Raw genomic sequence first — 23980 nt, forward strand, 5'->3', positions numbered from 1 at the left:
GCTGTTTCATTGAGATTCATTTAAATTAAAAGCATGACGACTCTAAAAGACCAAAAAAAGTTAAATAATCTTTATATGCTAAGTGCACAAAGAGCCAAGCAAGTGACGCTCTATCTTTAGCAAGTGTGGACTAGCGACTTTTTAACATGGACTCTAAGTACTGACAACTACTGTACCAAATCCACGGGCTCCAGGGATGGTCACACTACCCCCACACTAACAAATTACCAAATTATGTCTCGTGTCCCAGCACCCCATTAAGGAGGAAAAAGGGTGTTACGGGACTTGCATCTGAAGAAGGAAAAAATAGGCAGCTTTTCTGTGTAGGTTTTGGGAAAACAAAGCTTCACCATACGTGATACTGTTACAGCAGAAAACCACGCAGCACATTTTTGGAGTCTCACTCCTCTTCACCCAAAGGGAGACTGCCTTGCCACTCTATCCTCTATTGTGATGCGCCCTCCTAAGGATGTCGCTGCGTTAGCCCAGTGGTGACAGGAAAAGGGGCGGGGCACGGGGTTACTCTGCCCAGGGAAGGAGGGATGAGGGTATCGCCTTCATCCCTTGGGGAAGGGCCTCGGGACTCCCAACCCAAAAACAGCACCGCCGAAAATCCAAATCCCTTCCTTGCCTCTCCGAATCAGGGGCCAGCTGCCGGAGCCCAGAACCCCACCCACGGTCTCCCAGCAGGGTCTGAGACACCCAGACCACCGCCACCGCAGCCCGGCGCTCAAGCCCAGATTCGCCCTCCGCCCCCTTCCTCTTTCGCCCAGCCCAGCCCAGCCTCCGGCGCCGCCCCCACCGAGTTCCCCAGGTGAGTCCAGTCACCCTCGAACCTGCAGTCCCTCTTGAGTGTCCAGGGAGGACCTAGGCGAAGGCGGGGGGCCAGCGACACCTCCGCTTCCTCCTCAACTGGGTCCCTCTGGAGGTGTCTGTGGCAGCGGCCACTCAGGCGGCTGCGGCCAGCAGAGCCGCCGGGGCAGGTTACAGGCCGGCTCCTAAGCCTCTTCTCGCGAGAGCCTGGAGTCCGAAGAGGCGAGGCTAGCGGTGTTCTCGCGAGGCTCAGAGCCCGGGAGTGGGCGGGGCGCCCAGGGTGAGGGTGAAAGAGGGAGCGGCCGCTTGCGGTGGGCGTTCTGCCTAGGGGCTGGGGTGGCAGAGTGCTGGGCGCCGGCCCTCACAGACGTCAGACCTGGATCCTCGGCGATCCTCGTGTCTGAGAGGCCCAAACCTCTGAATCCCACGTTTTTTCCTTCGACTTCCTGTTACCGTTAGAAAAAAACGGACAGCGTCTCCTGCCCAGAGTTAGAGAAATAGCCCTGGGACCCCGAGTGCTCTGGGAAGACGTTTCCCTTAATTGAGCAAACTCCGAAATGGCCTTAGCGAGCTCACCTGGCGGCTATTCACCCACCTGGGTTCACGAAAGGCGGTCGTCGTGAGGCCCACCCTCTATGCCTCGGTATCTGCAGCTGTTTGTTTTTAAAAGCTAGCTTGGCGGGAACCGGGTGCCAGCTGAAACTCCTCCTTCACTTGAGCCGCCTATCACACGTCGGGAGGAACCTGGGTCGCATGTTGCTCCTGTGGCCAGAAGGTCGCCAGTTAATAAGAGTTTCAGTCATCCAACTTCTCTGAGCCTACCATGTGCCAAACGCTGGACGATCCTCACGGGGATTGGGGGGGGGAGGAGTGACTAAAAGACGCGGTCTCGGCGCTAGAAGCTCAGACCGCGGGGGCAAGACCCGCCCGATAAATGGAAACCCACTGTGCTGTGATAAAAGCCGGGTTGCTCGCAATGAGCTACGGGAGCAGCAGACAGGGAGTAACAGGCTCTGCCTGGCATGTTGAGGAAGCCTCCACCAGGGAGAGACATTTGAGCTGAATCTTGAAGGATGAGTACGAGTTCTTCCCCGGTTTTGAGAAGAGTGGGAGGGGCGTTGCAAGCAGAGAAAGCAAAGAGGAAGAGGACCTGGTTTGTGTAATTTGGAATGAAAACGGATCTTGCGGAAAGAACTTTGTTGAAAAACTTGTAATCATTGTTTAGTTCGGAAGAGAAAAAACTCCCAGGCCCCCATGCGTGATAACCAAAGTGTTGTCCAAACCAAGGTTTATGCTAAGGTGATGAATTGTGCTGCACGGTACCGGAAAGTGAATATCCTCTTCCTCATCTAGGTACACTCACACATCAGACACCTAAAGGGAAACAGGTTATTGTCCTAGTGTGCCCAATTGTTACTGCCAACATTCTGTTAAATTGGAAATTCCCAGTACTCTTTGAGGACTGCTAAGTAGAGCGATTTAACAAATGTTGCAATACAGGGAATCTCATGGAGAAACTTCAGAAACATCCTCAGGCAACAACACAACAAAAACCTCACCAATCTTGATTTATTATCAAAATGTTCTGCTGTAAGCTAAGATCAAGGGAGGTGATTCTGTAGTCCAAGTTAGGTTTAGAGAGGTCTGTCAAACAGGAATCATTTCCCTGTATCAAAATAGAAGCTATAATTTCCTACAGAAAGTCTCTGATATTCTATAGAGCTTCCACCAATCTTCCTTCAAAAAACATCTTCATTTTTTAATATATATATTTATATATACAATAGTGTCATTTGGCTCACTCTATCCTCCCTACAAATAAGCCCAATACTTAATAGCAAAACAAACAAAAAGTAGTTCTAACCCTGCTATGGGCCAATCAGGTGTCCTCCTTAGCATAATTCACAAGTTCTAGACCAAGTTCCAGAAATTCTACAGGAGGAATTATGTCAGCAAAGATTTTAGATGAAATTTGGAAACTTTGTTCCATACTGGAATCAGGCCAAAACATTTTACCTTACTTTTGAGGGATCTATAGTCCATCTTATTCTGTTATTCCAAGGAAGGAGGGAAGGAGGGAGGGAGGGAGGGAGGGGGAAGCAAGGAAGTCTGAAAATCTAATAAAACTATCACCATCATTTGCTTAAAAAAATTAACCTATCAAATATTAATTTGGGGAGCATTGGTGGCATCTATATGTCTAGTAGGTAACGCCATTGATTCAAATCATCACGAACTGCTTACACCATCATTTGTAAATGCTAGCTGACTAACCCCTAATGTAAATCTTCTACAATATCAATCACAATACGCACCAAAAAGATCAATACAAATAAAGAGTTTTATACAGAAGCAATGAATAAGTTCCTTTGGTTGTATTGTTGCACCTCGTAATATGGTAAGACAAGATTGTTTCACAGCAGAGGATAAGACAGTTAGCGCCTGGAGGGCTCAGTCGGTTAAGCATCTAACTCTTGATTTCAGCTCACATCATGATTCGTGGTTAGTGAGTTCGAGCCCCCCAATCCCCCCACCTCCCCCCACCCCCACATCAGCATGGAGCCTGCTTGGGAGTCTTTCTCTCCCAGGGTCACTCTGCCCCTCCTCCATTCGCACAGTCTCCAATAAGTAAACTTAAAAAAAAAAAAAAAAGACTTCTAGTTAAATACTTGCTCACAAAATTAATAAGCCACAGAACCAGAATCCTGTTTAACTTTAAAGCCTGGGATTTCTTGTTACTAGAAGGTTTGAGCACTGTCACCTAACAGCAGGAACAGGAAAATTACACTAACACCAAAAGAACTCTATTCAGCAAACATATTTATAGATTAAGACCCTGTATAAGAATACTAGGGGAAGTACAGGCCTTATGAATATACAGGTTCTAGGATGGGAAAAGATAAGATTCAGTAAGCAGAAAGGGAGAGGCTAAGGCTTGAAGGTCCTGGGTGGGGAAAACACATATTTTAAAACAATGCTGGGGAGCATCTGACCGCTAGCAAACGCCTGAGGGTGCGAGGTTCCTCTTAAGAATGTAACAAACATCACCTACCCACCCCCCTCAGGTTTCCCTCAGGAATTTGACAAAAGGCCTAACTAAAAATAAGTAGTAGACCATAAAGCATATGGCCCCAAAGGAACAGTTTGGCCGTAGAACACCCCCATACAATGGAAACGAGCCAATCAAAAAGGAATGACTAGGCATTTAGAGTTATCTAGCCAATAAGGGTGAAACCTGAGAAGGGACAAGGGGCAAGGAGAGGGGCTGATCAAAACCTTATAGAACGGAGTTTTATAAGTTTGCCTACAGTTTCTGGCGTTCACTTTTTTTTTTTTAATATATGAAATTTATTGTCAAATTGGTTTCCATACATGGCATTCACTTTTGAATGAAGAGAGCATTCATACAATTCTTTCTTTCTGATCTTATGCTCGAATAAACTTTTGCCTGCTGCTCATTTTATTTTGTGTCCACCTCTTCATCAATGCAGCGAGACAATGAATCCCAGGTATTAAGTAAAAAAAAAACAACAACAAAAAAACCTCCCAAAACATTTCTACTGACTTAAATGAGATGTGTAAGTAACAAATAAAAGGAAAGCAAGCCGGGTGGTAAGGAGATAATGTGCTGTGAGAAATCAGAGATAGGAAAGATTACTTCTAATTGAAGAGATGAAGAAAGTGCAGGAAAGGGGGAAGATGGATGTTTGATTTGGGGCCTTGAAGAATAGATAGGATCCATGCATGAAAAGATAATAGGAAAAAACAGCTGGTTTTTTTGTTTGTTTTTGTTTTTGTTTTACGTAAACTCTATGCCCAACATGGGGCTTGAACTCACAACCCAGTGATCGGATCACGTGCTCTACCAACTGAGCCAGCCAGGTGTCCCAGGAAAGGACATTCTTATGGAGGGATCAACAAAGGCATATTAATGGCTAAGCTATGTATCCTTTAGGGGCAATAATGACCCATTTAAAAAATGAATAGGACGCAATGTGAGAAAAGTAAAATGGAATGGAGACATAATAATGGCCTGGAATGTTGGGTTAAAGTAGAGGTCTGCAAACTTTCTGTAACTTGTTAGCTTGCAATAAGGGTAAAATCTCAGACCTTTCACAGCTTTTGACAATTCCTATTAGGCTTTGTTTTGTAGAGATTGACATAGTGATCTAAAAATTTACATAGAAATGCAAAAGTCCTAGAACACGAATTTAAAAAAAAAAGAAAACAGGAGCGCCTGGGTTGCTCAGTCGATTAAGTGTCCAACTTCGGCTCAGGTCATAATTTCACACAGTTCATGAGTTCGAGCCCCACGTCAGACTCTGTGCTGACCGAGAGGAGCCTGGAGCCTACTTAGAGTTCTGTGTCTCCCACTCCTTCTGCCCCTCCTCCCCTGCTCATGCTGTCTCTCTCTCTCTCAAAAATGAATAAACATAAAAAAAGAGAGAGATAAAGAGAACAAAGTTGGAGAACTTACACGTCAAGATTTCAAAACTTATTACAATACTACAGGAATCAAGATGGTGTGGTGTTGGCACAGAGCTAAGCATATTGCTTAATGGAATAAGTTGTGAATCCAGAAATAAGCCTTTACATTTATGGTCAGTTGATTTCTAGCAAATGTACCAAGATAATTCAATGAGGAAAGGATAATCTTTTCAAAAAAACAAACAAGCAAACAAAAGACCCTTAAGTCCTTACCTCACATTATACACAAAAATATTAATCTTAAATGGATCATAGGCCTAAATATAAAAACTAAAACTAAATTTGATAGGGGCACCTGGGTGACTCAGTCAGCAGAGCATCTGACTCTTGATTTCATCTCAGTCATGATCTCATGGTTCATGAGTTCAAGCCCTACATAGGGCTCTGCGCTGGTGGTGTGGAGCCTGCTTGGGATTCTCTCTCCCTCCCTCTTTCTCTGACCACCGCCTCCCCCCCCCCCCCCCAATGCTCACATGCTTTCTCTCTCACTCTCTCTCAAAATAAATAAATAAACTTTTTAAAAAAACTATAAATTTGATAAAAGAAATCAAAGGAGAAAATCTGCATGGTGTTGGGTTACACAAAGAAGTCCTAGACATGATAGCAAAAGACAAGTTATTTAAAAAAATTTGACAAATTTAATTATTACATTTAAAATGATAAGTTTAATCAATAAAATTGAAAATTCTTGAGCTTCAAAAGACACCATTAAAAGAGTGAAAAGACAAACCACAGACTGAAAGGAAATGTTTGAAATCATAATAAGGAGGTGTATCCATAGTACATAAAGAACTCTTATAACTTAATAAGACAATCCAATTAAAAAATAGCAAAGGACTTACACAGACCTGTCTATGATGATATACAAATAGTTAATACACACAGGAAAAGATGCTCAGTGCCATTAGTCATTTAGTAAATGTAAATTAAAACTACAATGAGAGGGGCGCCTGGGTGGCGCAGTCGGTTAAGCGTCCGACTTCAGCCAGGTCACGATCTCGCGGTCCGTGAGTTCGAGCCCCGCGTCGGGCTCTGGGCTGATGGCTCAGAGCCTGGAGCCTGTTTCCGATTCTGTGTCTACCTCTCTCTCTGCCCTTCCCCCGTTCATGCTCTGTCTCTCTCTGTCCCAAAAATAAATAAATGTTGGTAAAAGCAGTTTGTTTAAAAAAAACAAAACAAAACAAAACAAAAAAAAAACTACAATGAGATAAATTACAACTGCACACTCACTCGAATGGCTATAATGAAAAATCAGACAATGATAGTGTGTGAAGATAGGGATAAACTCGAACCATCATAGATTGCTGATGTGAGCATAAATCACAATCATTTTGGAAAACAGTAGCTTTTTAAAGTTAGATATAAATTTACCATACTATCCAGCAACTCCTAGTGATGAAGTTTCAGGGTGATGGGAGGTTCGTGGGGTCCAGAGCTGACGGCCAAGAAAGGGTTCTTGAAGATATCTTTGGTGCAAAAAGATGACTTTATTAATGCATGGGAACAGGATCCATGGGCAGGAATTGCTGTGCTGTGTGAGGGGTGACCGTTTTATGGAGTCAGGGGAGATAAAGTCAAGAGGGAGTTTCCAAAAAGACTTTCACATGCTAAAGACTTACTGGAGGCCGACTATTGTCAAGCTAAGATTGTTTTCCCATTAGCAAAGCATTAACATTGAGACAGTAGGGAGTTCCTGGACTTTAGGCTGTTGATGGGATTGCCTTTTTCTGCTAAACTGGTGGAGACTCCTATCAGTTTAACCATTTGTTTTTTGTCCTTTCTTGTTTTGGGGTAGCCGGGAGTGTCCAAGGAATATCACACATGTCCCACCTGGGGGGAGAGTGCTAGCTTGTGTTTTGCCCTCAGCCTGCCTCACGCTCCCTCATCACCAGGAATCTACCCAAAAGAAACAAAAAAATATATATCCACACAAAAACCTACGTGTGCTGCTCATAGCAACATTATCCTTAGTAGCCAAAAACTAAAAATAATCAACTGGTGAATAGATAAATGGGGTACATTCATACAATGGAGCGCTCTTCGGCAATAAAAAGGAATGGCTTACTGATATGTACTACAACATAGATAAATCTTGAAACCTGTAGGCCGATTGAAAAGAAGTCAGATGCAAAAGACTACAAATTGTGTAAGTCATTTAGATGAAATGTCCAGAAAAGGCAAACTTAGAAAGACACGAAGCTGATCCATGGTTGTGGGAGTTTCGAGTGGGAGCAAGGATTGACTGCAAGTGGGCTCAAGGAAATTTACTGGAGTGATGGTAATCTTCTAAAACGGTATATGGATGATAGTTGCACGATTCTATAAATACTAAATAACACTGCTTTCAGAAGGTGAATTTTATGTAAGTTATACCTCAATAAAGCTGTAAAAAGGGGGAAAAAGGACTTTAATCCTATGGATCGGATACCTCAATTAATTCTTTGGATCCACATGAACCCAAACTTGCAGAGGTGGGAATTTTCCTGCTTGTAACCTGAAAGCCATTTCATTTTTCAATGCCATCCATGGTTTCCATGCATGCACCTCCATAAATATATCTACCTCAGAACCTCTTTATCCACTTTTCTGTCCTGGGATCCTAAGAGAGGGTGAGAACATAGAACCCATGAAGATCTGTGCCAAGGAGCTACAGACATTGCAATTTGGCCATCGTCCTCTCAAGGAGATGTGATCTCTGTCCAAAAAGAAGAACAGACAGAAACTGTTAGATCATACGCTCCTGAGATTTTCTAATAGTACCAGGAGTTTATATGTTTGTTTTGCTGAAAAGGAAGCTTTAGGATAAGAACTGCAAAAGTAAATCACTGATTTTAAAACCTGACTATTCTAAATGCTGGGCTTTGCTTGGGATAATGTTGAACTAGACCAAACAGACCCACTGTTTAGGGGCAGGTTGTTTCTTCTCCAACACGTCCTGGGTCCACTTCCATGAACTGCTGCTTCCAAATGGAACCAAGAACTTGTTTCTATAGAGTTCTGCATAGACTAGGTTGGATACTTACAGGCCCAATCCCTGAAGACTTGGGAAGGAAGGTTTGTGGTGTATGGGCCACGTGGGGAGGAGAATGATAGGGGTAAAGACATTTAGAGACACACATTATCCAAGGATTAAATTAAGCAGTGAGAGGAAGTCAGAGGAGAGGGACTTGTGGGACCCCATCTGATACTGACCTTTCAGGGACTGAAAGTTGATTCAAAGAACACAATAAAACATTTTTTCACTACTCAGAAATAATAAATAAATAAGTAGATAAATAAACCTATGCTTACATGAGAACTTAAAATGTGATTTTTAAAATTATCTACAAAGTTATGGGAAAATAATTGTTTAATAGATGGTGTTTGTTTGTTTTTGTTTTTGATGGTGTTTGTTTGTTTGTTGTTTGTTTTGTTTGTTTGCTTGTTTGTTTTTACAGAGAGAGAGAGAGAGAGAGAGAGAGAGAGAGAGCATGAGTGGGGAAGAGGGGCAGAGGGAGAGAAAGAATCCCATGACCCTGGGATCATGACATGAGTTGAAATCAAGAGTTGGATGTTCAACTGACTGAGCCACGCAGTCACACTGATAGATGGTATTTAGAACACTAACTGTCCATATAAAAAATAATAAAGTTCCAATATAATATTTTGTCCTACACAAAATTAGACTCCAAAACAATAAATACTTAAAAGTGAAAGGTAAAACACTAAAGTAGTTATAAGAGATAATTTGTGACCTAGGGTTGGGGAAAGACTTCTTCAGTAAGACTCTCCAAACACAGAGGCACCTGGGTGGTTCAGTAGGTTAAGCATCTGACTCTTGATTTAGGCTCAGGTCATGATCTCACAGTCATGAGATTGAGCCCCACATCGGGTTCCATGCTCAGCGTGGAAGCCCGCTTTGGGATTCTCTCTCCCTCTCCCTCTGCCCCTCCCCCATCTAAAAAATAAAAAATAAAAATAAAACCAATAAGGAATTCATATTAGAATATGCAAAGAACTCAGAATTAACAGGGCCAGAAAATCAATTAAAAACTGGCAAAGGATATTAAGGAAAAAAAAAAAAAAAAAACATCTCATGGACTTGGAAGACCAAGTGGCCAGTTCGTAGAGAGTTCAATCTCACTAGTATTCAGAGATAGGTGAATTAAAACAATGGGCTACCACTTACCATCAATGTGACACAACTTTTCATAAATGTGCATACTTCCAATTGTAGGTGGAAATAGACAGAAATGCCTAGTTCTCCTGGTGGGAATAGAAACCGTACATGTGATTCAGAGTCTTGCAAAGTTTGTTTATGTATCAGGATTCTACCCCTGAGTAAACATCCAGGAAAATTCTCACACAGTTCCATCAGGAGACATATTTAAGAATATTCGTTGAGGCTGGACACTACCAGGGAGCTGGAGGCACCATCCACACCACCTTCTACTGCTTATTCTTGTATTAGATAGTAAACTGGAAATTGAAAAACTGCATTCTCCAGACACCTCTGCTGCTAAGGTTCTAGAAGAGGTTCAGGTTCAGCCAATCATATGCACTCCTGGGAGAAGGGGCAGGCATAAGTAAGGTCATTCTGACACTTTTCCCTTTCTGCTGGCAAGCCCTGTTGTGGAAGGGGTTGATTTTATTGTGTTAGTGTTACCAGATTCTAGCAACAAGGCCCAGTAGATGTCAAGAAGCAAAGGGCTTGCCATCTTTTTTTGCTGCGGTTGGTCATGGCAGGTACAGTTTGTTTCTGGAACAGTAATAGGAAGCAGCTGCCTCCTGATCAGGGCAGTCTCAGGATAATATCAGTCAGTTGCGGAGATGAGAAGACAGAACAACTCTCTTGGTGACTTTGTGAGTTTTTCCTCCAAGTTTAACATAGAGTCTGTTTTCATCAGCATTCTCAATGATTTTGTAATGAATCTCTTTCTATAAACTAACGGAAGTAGCTTCTCTTCTCTGCATTTCAACCAAAGCCTGATTGATTCCACCAGGATGCCAGACTTTGTTAATATTCTTGTACATCTTTCAAAATTTACTTGCCATTTCAGTCCCATCTCCATTGTTCCCTACATCAAGAAGATCTGTTCCCTTCTCTGTGTATCATTGTGTTTTGCATTTTACCTATAACACTGTAATTACTTGCTTACATCTCTGTTTTGTTTAGAACACAAACTGTTTGAGGCCAGTATGGGATCTTAGTCCTCAGGGATATAAAGCATATTTTTTTTAATTATTTATTTATTTTTATTAGTAATATCTACACCTAGCATCGGGCTTGAACTCACACCCCCAAGATCAAGAGTAGTGTGTTCTATTGACTGAGCCAGCCAGGCACCCCCACAAGGCACATTTTAAGTGCACATGTAGACACTGTATTGGACAAGAGAGAATATAGAACATTTCCATCATCACAGAAAGTTCTGTTGCACAGCATTGATCTAAGTAGAACCAGGGTCTGTATTTTACACTTCTGGAGTGTCTTGTGTTTTTCTTTCAGAGTGTTTATCAAAATTAATAGTGAATTAATATCTGTCTTGCATACTAAATTGTAGGCCTCATTACGATAGAAACTGTGTCCATTTTGTTTACCAGTTTATGCCCAGTGTCTAATCTAGTACATGACAAATAAAGGATACTAAATTGATATTTGTTAAATGACAAATGAATGAAATCATGTCCTAATAAATACAAACATTCTATTCGTTATTTTTAAATTTTTTTAATGTTTATTATTTATTTTTGAGAGACACAGAGAGACAGAGCACGAGTGGGGTAGGGGCAGAGAGAGAGGGAGACACAGAATCAAAGCAGGCTCTAGGCTCTGGGCTGTCAGCACAGAGCCTGATGTGGGGCTTGAACCAACAAACCATGAGATCATGACCTGAGCCAAAGTCGGACACTTAAGTGATTGAGATAGTCAGGTACCCCCAAAAGTTCTGTTCTTTACAATTTGGGGTCCAGTCTAGAAATACGATCAGTGGGTTTGTGTGTAGACAAATGTTTTCTCAAGTTTCGGACCACTTTTTTGCCTTTCCTTGCAAGGCATTTAATTTCCTGAAATGAAGAGAGCAATAGTATCTAGCTAATAAGGATTCCAGGACCTAGTATTTTGGTAATATTAAAAAGATGATGTCCAAAATATGGGACTGTAAGACACATAATTAAAAAAACATTTTGCATTATTCTTCCTACTCATGACCAATTTAAACACTTGGGTATTAGTCATAACCCCAGAAAGTGTTCTTAAAATTTTTTTAATGTTTATTTATTTATTTTGAGAGAAAGAGACAGATAGCGTGAGCAGAGGAGAGACAGAGAGAGACACACAAATCCAAAGCAGGCTCCAGGCTCTAAGCTGTCAGCACAGAGCCCAACGCGGAGCTTGAACCCACGAACTGTGAGATCATGACCTGAGCCATGGTCAGACGTTTAACTGACTGAGCTTTCGGGTGCCCTGAAAACGTTCTTATAACAAATGAGAACTATTTAACTTCATTTATTTAAAATTATGATCATTAAATTTTTATTTTGCAGTGTACGATGGGAGAGAGGTTACAAAGTGCAATTTTATTCTTTTATAAATTATGCAATAACATACTTTAAAAAGAATAAACAACAGAAATGGAATAATTAAAAGAGGCCTTACATGAATAAAAGTAGAATCAAAACAATCAATTAGAATTTCAGCTATCGTGGCTAGCCATGGATTAGACGTAAATATTGGCATTTGGTGATCTTCAAAGCTTGAGAATGTTAGCAGCATGTAATTTTGTTGCCCTATCCTGTGTATAGCAGTGCTCTGCTCTGTCTTCACTGGGGTTTAGCTTTGATTAACACATCCACAGCAGCTTTGTCTGCTTCTCCAAGACTTTTTTGATGGTTCTCAGCCGGGACATTGTCTTCCTTTTTTCGGGGCCTCTGGGAACCACCATCTCTGTGAGCTATTGGAGCTCCGAGGGCGACAAAGTTGTGTACATCCTGTAGTTTCCTCCGCAGCCATTCTACCCTCTCCACGGAGCTCAGATGCTTGCCCAGGTTATGCATAAACTGTATTTCACTCACAGACCTCTTCCTGGAGGGAACAGCAATGGGAAGGACCACTCCATTAGCTCCCCCCTTCCCAATCATAAAGCCAACGTTAAAAATCCAGCTCCCATGCCCTCACCATGCAGAACAGCTTACAATACTTACTTAACAGGTTTCCCATCCGATTTTGCAAGAAAGCAAATTGCAAACATGACAACCATGACCTTAACCATGTCTTTCGCAGACATCATCTTCACTAAAAGGAAAAGGAAAATGGAAGCGTTTAAAGATATTTTTAATGTGTCAAACTGTACAATCAAATTTGTAGTTGTTGCCTTTACAGCCATACAACTGCACAAAGTGTTACAGCAATCCCAAGTAACTGAATTGGTTTTCATGAAAGACTTTGACAATCAGCCTCTTTTATTTTATAGATACGTTAGTATATATTGTATACACACAAAATTTGACTCTGAAATTAGTCAGATTAGTTCTCCTTTCTTAAGTATCTTTTAAGAGTTTTGTACAATTTTTAATATATGAATTTAAGCCACATGAGAACTGAAAAGGCTTACTTTTTAGAATTTCCTCCCACGTTTTATGTTGCTTATGATTAAGTGCTTATAATTTGCTTGAAAATGGCTAATTCTCTTAATTAGGTAACTTGCTAACACTATTTACTAAGCAAGTTTCTTTTCTCATAAGTCAACTTCATTTCAGGCACTACAATAATAGTCATAAATATCAAACGAATAGGCTCTGATTTAGAGATTTTTAATGAATTAATGCACACTTCTATCATTAAAAAGAATGTGCCAAAGTATTTTAAAATTATCTAATCCATCATCTAATCATTAATTGTTTATGGAGTTAGAGCCTTGGCTCCATATGGAATGCTTGTCTATCTTATTTGACTTATTTTATTAACAATCTTGTTTGAGTATAATTTTTAGCACTTTCCTCTTTTGCCCATAAAGCTTTTCATCTCAAAATAGAACAGTCTTACCTTAATCTGCATTTCAATAATTGCAAAGCCTATTATTACAGAAGTGCTTTTTCTTAACGCTTAATGTTCTCCATTTTAACATACACAGAATGGCTATGTGCTCATATTTTTAAAGGGAAACGGCATCATTTAGAAGTAGCATAAGAAACATTATAATCCACATTTATTTTTACTCTGCAATATAAGACTACTGATGGTGCAGCAAATGAATATTCTTCAGTGTTGGTTTATGTTAGAAACAGGCACTGTAGCTACAGCATTGGGATTTGGTCCTAGCTTTGTCACATCCACCTAGTGACTTAAGACATCTCTCCTTGGCTTCCTTGTTCTTTTATTATTATTATTTTAAGTTTATTTGTTTATTTTGAGAGAAAGAAAGAGAGAGCAGGAAGGACAGAGAGAGGAAGGGAGAGAGAGAATCTCAAGCTCTGCACTGTCAGTGCAGAGCCCAACACGGGGCTCAATCTCACAAACTGAGATCATGACCTAAGCCAAAATCAAGAGTCAGATGCTTAATGGACTGAGCCACCCAGGTGCCCCAGCTTCCTTATTCTTAATAGAGAGAAGAGCTTCTTACAAGAATGTCATGAAAAAGCTTAAAAAAGACAGTTGTAAAACACCCTTAAAATTCACATACAGTTTTCAGAATAGCAATTTTGAAAAGGCTTTATGCAAACGGAATAAATATCCAGGAGTAAAACTGAATTTCTCCAACTGTAACACAGATTGAGCTCTCCACGAGTCATAAAACAAACCATCTAGATAAGGATATTCTGCATTAAAATGAATTTTAACACAACACAAATTTGTATCGGCTATTTAAATCAGAATTACTCATTCCTCACTAGGCTGTTTTATTTCAAAATTTCAGTAAGATAACCATTAGAGCATATCATGCCAAATTTTAATTATTTTCTGTGTAATTTCAGATGAGTTTAGAAAAACAAAGCATCTCAAAAGACTTTAATCACAAAAATGTATGACTCAAGAGCATTTTAGCAGCATAAATTTCTTTTCTATTAACCATAATTCAAACTCTCCCTTAATAATTTACCTTGAACAAGCAGCATATTCGCAGAAAATAGCACACATCACATAATTACTTCATAATGACAAAAAACCTCGAATGAAATTTAAAAGAAAATATCAATATTACTCACCACACAAGGTTGTGACAAGATCTTTCAGGTGTCTTGACAGCTGATACTTTCTCAAAGTTGAGTGAACTGGTGAAAGCTGATGAGTTAGACTGTAGAGACCCTCAAGTGTGACTTTTATATATAGGTCTTCCACTCACCAAAAGAAGCTTTTTTGTTGTCACAGATAATGTCACTCCCCATTCTCTGGATAGTAACGATAGGTTCAAAGCCACACACACACCCCCATTGGGCGGTGCCCATTCCTTTTAAATTTTAAATAATTGGATATTAAAAGGAAAACAGTGTGGGGCTGGGAAAAGGGTTTATGGAAAGATTTCTAACAAATATTGAAGTGTAATTGTGACGGGATTAATGAATTTATAAGAAAGACTGATTTCAAAGGTTTATGGTAGAGCTATTATTTGAAAGTAAAATCTGAAAATAAGTGTATTTGTTATAACATATAGTGTTATATATAACAATATATATAGTGTTATAACACTATTGGTATAATTATTGTGAGGGTTGTAAAGAATCACATTATATTATTCTTACTTTGGAATCCATTTTCAACCAATCCATATTATTCCTATTTCAAGAAAAAAAAAATAGACATACTGCTTTTCTTAAAGGAAGTGTTAAAAATATTTTGAGAAAATGCACTTTGTAATTAATTTTAAAGCTTCAAGTGTGAAATTATCTTAAAATTCATTTCACTTAAATTTCATTTATGCATTTTAATTTGCACAGAAAACATTTGATAAGCACTAACTATATGCCAGGCTTTATATGTATTATCCCATTTAGTCTTCGCAGCAATCCCTTAAAGTAAATGCTGATATTAGCCCAGCTTTCACATGAGGAAACTGGGTTTGGAAAGTGGAGAAGATGGAATTCAACATAGAGTCTTTATGACTCCAGAGCCATTTTGATTCTTACTACCTCAGTTTCGCCCTAGAAATGAAACCCTTCTTTGCATTCCAGTCTTTAATTTGCCTAGCCTTTTGCAGCCTCTTTGCCCAGGGGTTGGGTCTTGATTCTCAGGTTCCCCCCGTTGGTGACTAAGGGCCTACTCCAAAATCTAATAGAGGCATAGTACTGCCACCTGTCTGATTTCAAATATTGGTACAGTCTGGTCTCAGTTCGAAACCCCTTGAATGCCCTGGGTATATCCAGGGCTCATTTAGGCAGCTTGACTCCCACCTAAAGTCCCAGAACTGGATTGTTTTTCTTAGCTATGGTCCTATCCAGGCTTCATATTATCCCCTTTCTTGCTAACCATTGCCAAGGTTCAACTCTACCTCAAGTGCAAGCCAGTCCAAGTTTGGACAGTACCTATACAGAGTCTAGAATGAGATATATGCATGAGTCCTGCTCTGGGAAATCCTCTTTACTGGGCAAATCTTACCTGGAGTGTATGTCCAGACTCCATTTTGGAAGTGCTAGAGACAAAATGCAACATGGCTAGAGGATTGAACCGGGTTGCTAAAAATGTTGGAAAACATGACAAATGAGAAGCAGTTGAATGAAATTGGAAAAGTCTGGAAAAGACGTGGGGGTGACTATATAGATGTTTTTAATTTTTTATGGGGCTAACACACAGAAGAAGAAATGTTTTCTGTGGTTTAAGGAAGGAAAGACTGAGTTTAATGGTTAAAGATTACAAGAAGGCAGATTTGAGCTCAACTTGGATATTTTAATTATTAAACTAAAGAATCAAGTATCTTCTTAAGTAGTGAGTTCCCCCATCACTGCAAGAGTTCAAGTAGAAGCTACATGAGGATTTTTTAAGGAGAATATAGAGATTCCTATGTAGCGAGCGGATGGTTGAACCATGAAACCAGACCATAAAAATCTATTACTTTGGTTTTTTGAAGACCTCTTCTCATGCAAAGTATCCATGTGATGTTTGTTTATCATTTTTTTTTTTTTTTGTTATACACTGTTGAGGGGAAGGAGAATTGGAAATGCGAATGATTTTATAAACACATTTTCACTGTTATTATAATGCCATGTTTAACATTTTAAATTTGTAGATTTTTCCACTTCTTCAGGGAAGTTTGACATCATTGACAGCCTTCCAGGAGTGATGCAGTTAGTACTTTCACTGTGTTCTTCCCACTGCAATTAAATAAGAATAAATTGTCTCATTGAAGACAACCATATTGCTAAATTAGTTTTTCTTACAAATTAAGCAAACCGTTTAGACAATGTTCACTTGTTTAAAAAATGCCTTGAGGATCTACTATCAGCTAGGAGCTATGTTGAGCACTCGATGATTGAGATATGATCTCTGCCCTCAAATTTAACACATAATTACCATATGATATAATAGGTTATAATAGAGATGTGAACAAAGGCTTATAAAAATGCAGATAAGGAAGTAACTAAATTTCCATAGAGTTGATGGGAGCTATTTTACTGAGCAGCTGAAATATTCTCAAGGATGACGGAGTTTGCCACCAGAGAAGGTGAAAAAGAACAGAGAGAACAGCATATGCAAAAGCATGGAGGCCATGAAGACTGAATACATGCAAGTGGGAGGAGAGGGGGAGATGAGCGATGATCCCATAGAAGGAGCTTAGGTACAAGTTGTAGAAGGTATTTGTGTGTATGACAAGAAGTTTTATGTTGCAGTCCTTTCTAAATTCATGCATGTATTAGTAATATTTTTGTGTCTCTCAGATTTTTTAAAGGACTATCTGACCTTTCCACAGAGAAGAGATATTGCTGCCAAGACTTGGCACATTGTTTATCTGAACCATCAGGGTCTGGAACCACAGTCACTTGATAGAAGGACATTATTTAAGAAATAAGAGGGCTAGGGGCTATGTGGGCACAAGAGGCTGATGTCACATTGACAGAAAAGCTGAGCACAGCTTTTTGCTTTGAAAAGCTCAGCCTTTCTTAGGACTCTCAAGTTCTATGAAACTGGGATCATACAACATACTGTATTCCTCACATTTGGGAAAAATAAAAGAGCCATGTGTTTTCTCTTGCATTATGGGAGGTTTAATTTTAGACAGATACTTTTTCCTTCTGTTTGACAAATAAGAATTAGTAAGACTTTGGGGACTTGGCATGAAGAAGAAACTTCCAGGGCTAGGAAATCAGCCACAGTTCTCCTAATTCCAGACGGATGAGATGGCATCTGAAAAGTTGACTTACTCTTTTGCTTTAAGCTGCTCTATGGGATGTTGAGCTACTGAGTTCTTTTTAAAAATTTTTGTTATTGAAATAAGTTGACATATAGTGTTATATTAGTTTTGGGTGCCCAAAAGAGTGATTGGACCAATTCTATACATTATGTAGTACTTACCACACTAAGTATAGTCACCATCTGTCACCATACAATGTTATTAGAATGTTACTGACTATATGCTCTATGCTTTACTTTTCATCTCCATGACTTATTTACTTTAGAACTGGAAGTATGTATGTCTTAATCCCCTTTCACCTATTTCACCCATTCCCCCCCTCTGGCATTTGCCAGTTTATTTGTTCTCTGCATTTATGAGTCCATTTCTGCTTATTAATTTGTTCTGTTTTTTAGGTTCCACATATAAGTGAAATCATATGGTATTTGTCTTTCTCTGACTTATTTCACCTAGCATAATATCTACTAGGTCCACCCATGTTGTCGCAAACAGCCAGATCTCATTCTTTCCTTAAGCCAAATAATATTCCATTGTGTGTATGCATATGGTGGTGGTGGTGGTGGTGGTGGTGGTGTGTGTGTACCACATCTCCTTTATTCATGTATCTATTGATGAACAATTAGGTTGCTTCCATATCATGGCCACTGTAAACAATGCTGCAATAAACATAGGGTTGCAAATATCTTTTTGAATTAGTGTTTTCATTTTCTTTAAATACCCAGTAATGGAATTACTGGGTTGTATGGTATTTTTATTTTTAATTTTTTAAGGAACTTCCCTGCTATTTTCCACAGTTGCTACACCAATTTACATTCCCACCAACGGTGTATGAGGATTTCCTTTTTTCTACATCTTCACCAACGCTTGTTATTTCTTGTCTTTTTGATTTTAGTTATTCTGACTGGTGTTAAGTGATGTCTCATTGTGGTTTGATTTGCATTTCCCTGATGATTAGTGGTGCTGAGCATCTTTTCATGTGTCTTTTGGTCATCTGAATGCCTTCTTTGGAAAAATGTCTATTCAGATCCTCTGCCCATTTTTAATTGGGTGATTTGTGGGTTTTTTTTGGTGTTGAGTTGTATACTTTTTTTTTAATTTTTAAAAAATGTTTTATTTCTTTTTGAGAGAGACAGAGTATGAGTGGGGGAGGGGCAGAGAGAGAGGGAGACACAGAATCTGAAGAAGGCTCCAGGCTCTGAGCTGTCAGCACAGAGGCCGACATGGGGCCTGAACCCACAAATGGTGACATCATGACCTGAGTTTAAGTTGGATGCTTAACCAGTTAAGTCACTCATATGCCCCTTGTATAGGTTCTTTATACATTTTGAATATTAATTCCTTATCGGGTATATCATTTACAAATATCTTCTCCCAAAAATGCCTTTTTATTTTGTTGGTGGTTTCCATTGTTGTGCAGAAGGTTTTTATTTTGGTGTAATCCCAATAATTCATTTCTACTTTTGCTTCCCTTGCCTCAAGAGACATATACAAAAATATGTTGCTAAGGTTGATGGTCAAGAGATTACTGCCTATGTTTTCTTTTAGTTTTATGGTTTCAGGTCTCACATTTAGGCCTTTTTTTTTTTTTTTTTTTAAGTTAGAGCCTCTTAACTTTTCAGATCCCAATTTCCACATCTCAAAGTAGAATACTTTCTTCCCTTCTCTGAGTTATGGGCTTTCAGATATGAGCTATTATATGTAAAAGTGTTTTGCATGTAATTGACATTCAAAAAATGCATGTCTTCTTTGGGACATGAAACTAACTCTGAAGGGAAAGTGTTCCTTGCCTTTCCCCTCAGATGGGTCCACCTTACTCCAGGAGTCCCCATTAATAAACATGGAGAATATTGAGCTCCTGGGCCCAGTTTGCTCTCTGCCTCCAAGATCTGCCAGCCCGGTCCTGTGAAGTGCAAAGAATTTAGAGGCAGTGGGCAGCTATGATGTTCATAAAATCCACTCTGAATCTGTTAATAGCACAAGGAATTGTTGTAAAATTTAAACTAAGACTAATCATATCTTTGCATTGTTGGGAACAAAATGTGTTGAATGTGATTGGAGAGTGGACTCCTACACAAGTTAACAAACTAATAGGTGGCCTCAGAAGCTACATTCTTCTTACACCCACCTGGCAATACTGTGCAGTGAAAACACTCAGGACCTGACTATGGAAGATGAGAGCAAAGATCATAGCTCTAGCACTTATTAGTTGCAAAACCCAGGATGAAAACCTTAATTTCCGCACAAAAATAAACATAAGCTACCCCACAGAGTATCACAAGGATCACATAGAATAATGTAGATGAGGCACTTTGTCAACTACATACGAGGTCTTGATTAAAAACAAATTTAGCAATAATAACGTTGTTTTCATGAATCTTAATAAAGTGATATAATTCTAACTTGGAGCTTTCTGCATCCTTTCTAAGCTTCATGAAGGACATTTCAAGCATCACAGAGCTTCTCTAAAGGCTACACCTAGAATGCTATTGACATTGCCTTTCAACAATGAAGAAAATCTTCCATATGGTCAAACTCAACAAACTGTCCTGAAGAACGCTCTAGTGGGTGCAAAGAGAAGCATGAAGATGAGATTCTGTATTTTCCCTGCATGGAAATTCTCTAGATGTTTAGGGCACCAATAAAGTGTAAAAAAGCCACTATGAAACTTCATTCCAAGCATATTCATGTGGTTGTGTCGCTTATGAAATCAACTAGAGGGAAGATTGTAGTGGAAAGAGCAGTAGATTTGGAGTCAGAAGACCTGAGTTCAGATCTTGGCATTATTAGGATCATCAGATTCAGCAAATAAAAACACTAGACATCAGTTAATAATAATAAATTGTACACTTAAAGTTTTATTTATTTTTTTTTTTTAAATTTTTTTTTTCAACGTTTATTTATTTTTGGGACAGAGAGAGACAGAGCATGAACGGGGGAGGGGCAGAGAGAGAGGGAGACACAGAATCGGAAACAGGCTCCAGGCTCTGAGCCATCAGCCCAGAGCCCGACGCGGGGCTCGAACTCCCGGACCGCGAGATCGTGACCTGGCTGAAGTCGGACGCTTAACCGACTGCGCCACCCAGGCGCCCCAACTTAAAGTTTTATTAAGAGGATAGATCTCTTGTTAAATTGTCTTTTCAGAAAAAAGAATTTAAAAAATGCCACAGGACACCCTGTTATATTTGAACTATTTCTAGTTATCTATGCATATGTACACAGATATAAAAGAAAAATAGTGTATGGAACATACTTTTACTAAAAAATTATTTGTGTTTATCTAAGATAAATTATAAGTATCTAAATTACATACCTCTTTTTAAAATTATATTTCCCTGAATATTGATTTTTTCTTAATATTTCCTGTTTTGCAGAGTTTTTTAAAATGTTTTATTTATTTATTTTGAGAGAGAACAAGAGAAAGAACGAGCAAAGGAGGGACAGAGAGAGGGTGAGAGAGAACCCCAAGCAGACTACATGCTGTCAGCACAGAGCTCAATGCAGCCTCAATCTCACAAATCGTGAGATCATGACCTGAGCCAAAATCAGGAGTTGGACGCTTAACCGACTGAGCCACCAAGGCATCCTTGCAGAATTTTTAAGTAGTTTCTTGCAGTTACAGTTTATGTTCCAATTACATTGTAGCATGGCTTCTACATCCAAATTATTTTGTCCTTTTTTGCACTGAACGTACATTCATGAGAAAACATGCTCAACATTATGACATGAGCTGGTACCCTGAACATGTACTGAAATAAAATCAACAACTCTGTAAACTGTTCTTCAATTTGATTTCTTGCAACATATAATCTCATCTTTCATGGCAGGAACTGATTTTCCATTCTTCAGGATTACATCTCATCTCTTGATCAATGACTCTTAAAATTGTTGTCCATTGACAAAAAGAAACATATTGTCATCAATTTTGATTCCCTTCTTTGTCACTACATATAACAATTTCACTTGTTCCCTACTGGATGAGTATTTAGGAATATCTATGTAAAATAATCAAGTTCTTCAAGGGGGGAAATCCATTTGAAAAACAGATATGACAAGTGCCGTAATCATTGTCCACTTTGAGATGGAATTTCTTTTCCTGTTCATGAGCAACATTGTCCCTTTAAGAACAGGCACTTAGGGGTGCCTGGGTGCCTCAGTCGGTTAAGCAACTGACTTCAGCTCAGGTCATGATCTTGCCTTCCTGAGTTCGAGCTCCATGTTGGGCTCTGTGCTGACAGCTCAGAGCCTGGAGCTTGCTTCAGATTCTGTGTCTCCCTCTCTCTCTTCCTGCCTCTCCCCTGCTCACACTCTGTCTCTCTCTCTCTCTCTCTCTCTCTCTCTCAAAAATAAACATTAAAAAAAAAAAAGAAAAAAGAATAGGCTCTTAAGGGAATATACTTCTCAATTCTTTAATCTATTCAATAAGTCCCTTTAAGCAATGGAGAACTTTAATAACACTGTTTACTCTTCTTTCGATTTGCATAATCTTACTATTAAAGAATACTGAAGACTAAAGAAATACTGAAATACTGAATACTGAAGACATGAACAAGAAATAAGTAGGCTTCACTCAATGGAATGTTTTAAAGGTCAGCAAGAACTTGAGGAAACTTTTCTTCAGAAAGTATGATTTCAACACATCAAATAAACCAAGGGTTCTCTGTCTTTGTTTAATAAAATCAATGGGTTTTTAAATGTGATACAATTAAATAATATGGAATGCCAACAGAACCAAAAATAATTTAATTGTTTAGTTTGACCAGAATAAATACTGAAGGTTACATGGTCATCTCTGTCCCAATCATGATCCTGTGGCCTGCTGTCCATTTAGCAGGGGCTATGGATAGAGGCAGCTTTCCTTAAAAAGAACTCTGGGTAAGGCAGGCAATAACATACATCTTTATCTTACAGAATCAACTTATGCATCAAAGTATTTGCTTTAAAAAATGTTTGCAACAGGGAGCATAACTCCCCATTCCTTAAGTGTGGAATGACTTCTTCCAAAGAATACAGTATAGAAAGGAGGAGGGGTGCCTGGGTGGCTCAGCTGGTTAAGCGTCCACCTCTTGATTTCTGCTCAGGTCATGATCTCATGGTTCATGGGATGGAGCCCCACATCAGGCTCTGCACTGACAGCACAGAGCCTGCTTGGGATCCTCTCTCTCTGCCCCTCCCTCGTTCACACACACACTCTGTCTAAATAAATAAATAAATAAATAAATAAACTAAAAAAAAAAAAAGGTAGAAAAAAAGCAGCTCTATAGTAGAGAAACCTGAAGAACACTACCTTTGACCAGGTGATCAAGGTCAACATCAATAGTGTAAGTCATGTTGACAGAATGTACCCTTGATATTATGCGATGAAAATGGCATTTTACCTCTGTGATTTTGCTCCCCAAACCTCATATCCCTAGTCTAATCATGAGAAAAACATGAAGCAAATTCTAATTGAGGGGCATCTTACAGTATGTCTGACCAGCACTCCTCAAAACTGGTAAGTCATCAAAACAAGGAAAGTCTGAGCAACTGTCACAGCCAAGAGGAGCCTAAGGAGACACGATGACTACATGTAATGTGGTGTCCTGGATGCGATCCTGGAACAGGAACAGGAAATTAGATAAAACCTAAGGAAATAATAATAGACTATGGTCTTTAATTAATTGAAATGTATTGATGTTGGGGGCACCTGGGTGGCTCAGTAGGTTAAGCGTTTGACTTTGGCTCAGGTCATGATCTCATGGTTTGTGGGTTCGAGCCCCATGTCAGGCTCTGTGCTGACAGCTCAGAGCCTGGAGCCTTCTTCAGATCCCATGTCTCCCTCTCTGTCTGCTCCTTTCCCACTTGTACTCTCTCTCAAAAACAAACATTAAAAAAATTTTTTTAATGTATTGATGTTGGCTCATTAATTATAACAAATGCATCATACCAATGTAACATGGTTTTTTTTGAAGGTAAATACTATTTTAATGAATCTTGTACATGTGTCCATATGTGTGTATCTACATACACACATGCACACGTACACACACACACACACACACACACACACACACATCCCTGATATACAATGTATTTCTTCCCAGGGGTTGACTTGAAAGGAATCTCATAAAGCAGACTGCTTTTTTTTTTTTAAGTGTTTATTTATTATTGAGAGACAGACACAGAGCATGAGCAGGGGAGGGGCAGAGAGAGGGGGAGACACAGAATCTGAAGCAGGCTCCAGGCTCTGAGCTGTCAGCACAGAGCCTGACGTGGGGCTCGACCTCACAACCACGAGATCATGACCTGAGCTGAAGTCAGACACTTTACCGACTGAGCCACCCAGGTGCCCCCTCGGAAGCAGACTGCTTTAAACGGTGCAG

The 23980-nt window shown here is 39.6% G+C and overlaps 3 protein-coding genes across 9 annotated transcripts in view; 1 reads left to right on the plus strand and 2 right to left on the minus strand.

Annotated features, from left to right (window-relative positions):
* Positions 1-2037, minus strand: part of BTBD10 (BTB domain containing 10) — an 87583-nt gene extending 85546 nt beyond the window's left edge. The window contains exon 1 of one of the 6 annotated variants that reach the window (XM_045484590.1): positions 1409-2037. The gene's annotated coding sequence lies outside the window, so the exon portion shown is untranslated. Of the gene's footprint in view, positions 1-802; positions 1025-1408 lie in introns of those variants that run through there. The other 5 variants (XM_045484592.1, XM_045484588.1, XM_045484586.1 and 2 more) reach the window with 5 other exon arrangements.
* On the plus strand, positions 543-20278 carry LOC123600473 (atherin-like). The gene is made up of 2 exons (XM_045482521.1): positions 543-814; positions 20048-20278. Exons 1-2 carry the CDS (start codon positions 543-545, stop codon positions 20085-20087), a joined length of 312 nt encoding a protein of 103 aa, XP_045338477.1. The 3' UTR covers positions 20088-20278.
* PTH (parathyroid hormone) lies at positions 11803-15086 on the minus strand. 2 transcript variants are annotated; one of them, XM_045484593.1, is made up of 3 exons: positions 14485-15086; positions 12484-12574; positions 11804-12364 (listed from the first exon to the last, which is right to left on the minus strand). In XM_045484593.1, exons 2-3 carry the CDS (start codon positions 12567-12569, stop codon positions 12103-12105), a joined length of 348 nt encoding a protein of 115 aa, XP_045340549.1. In that variant the 5' UTR covers positions 12570-12574; positions 14485-15086; the 3' UTR covers positions 11804-12102. The 2 variants fall into 2 exon arrangements, with proteins under 2 accessions (XP_045340550.1, XP_045340549.1); XM_045484594.1 differs by lacking the exon at positions 14485-15086 and having other exon boundaries at positions 11803-12364.
* Positions 20279-23980: the final 3702 nt, after the last annotated feature.

The sequence above is a fragment of the Leopardus geoffroyi genome, chromosome D1 (assembly GCF_018350155.1).
Source record: "Leopardus geoffroyi isolate Oge1 chromosome D1, O.geoffroyi_Oge1_pat1.0, whole genome shotgun sequence".
Taxonomy (NCBI): Eukaryota; Metazoa; Chordata; class Mammalia; order Carnivora; family Felidae; genus Leopardus; species Leopardus geoffroyi.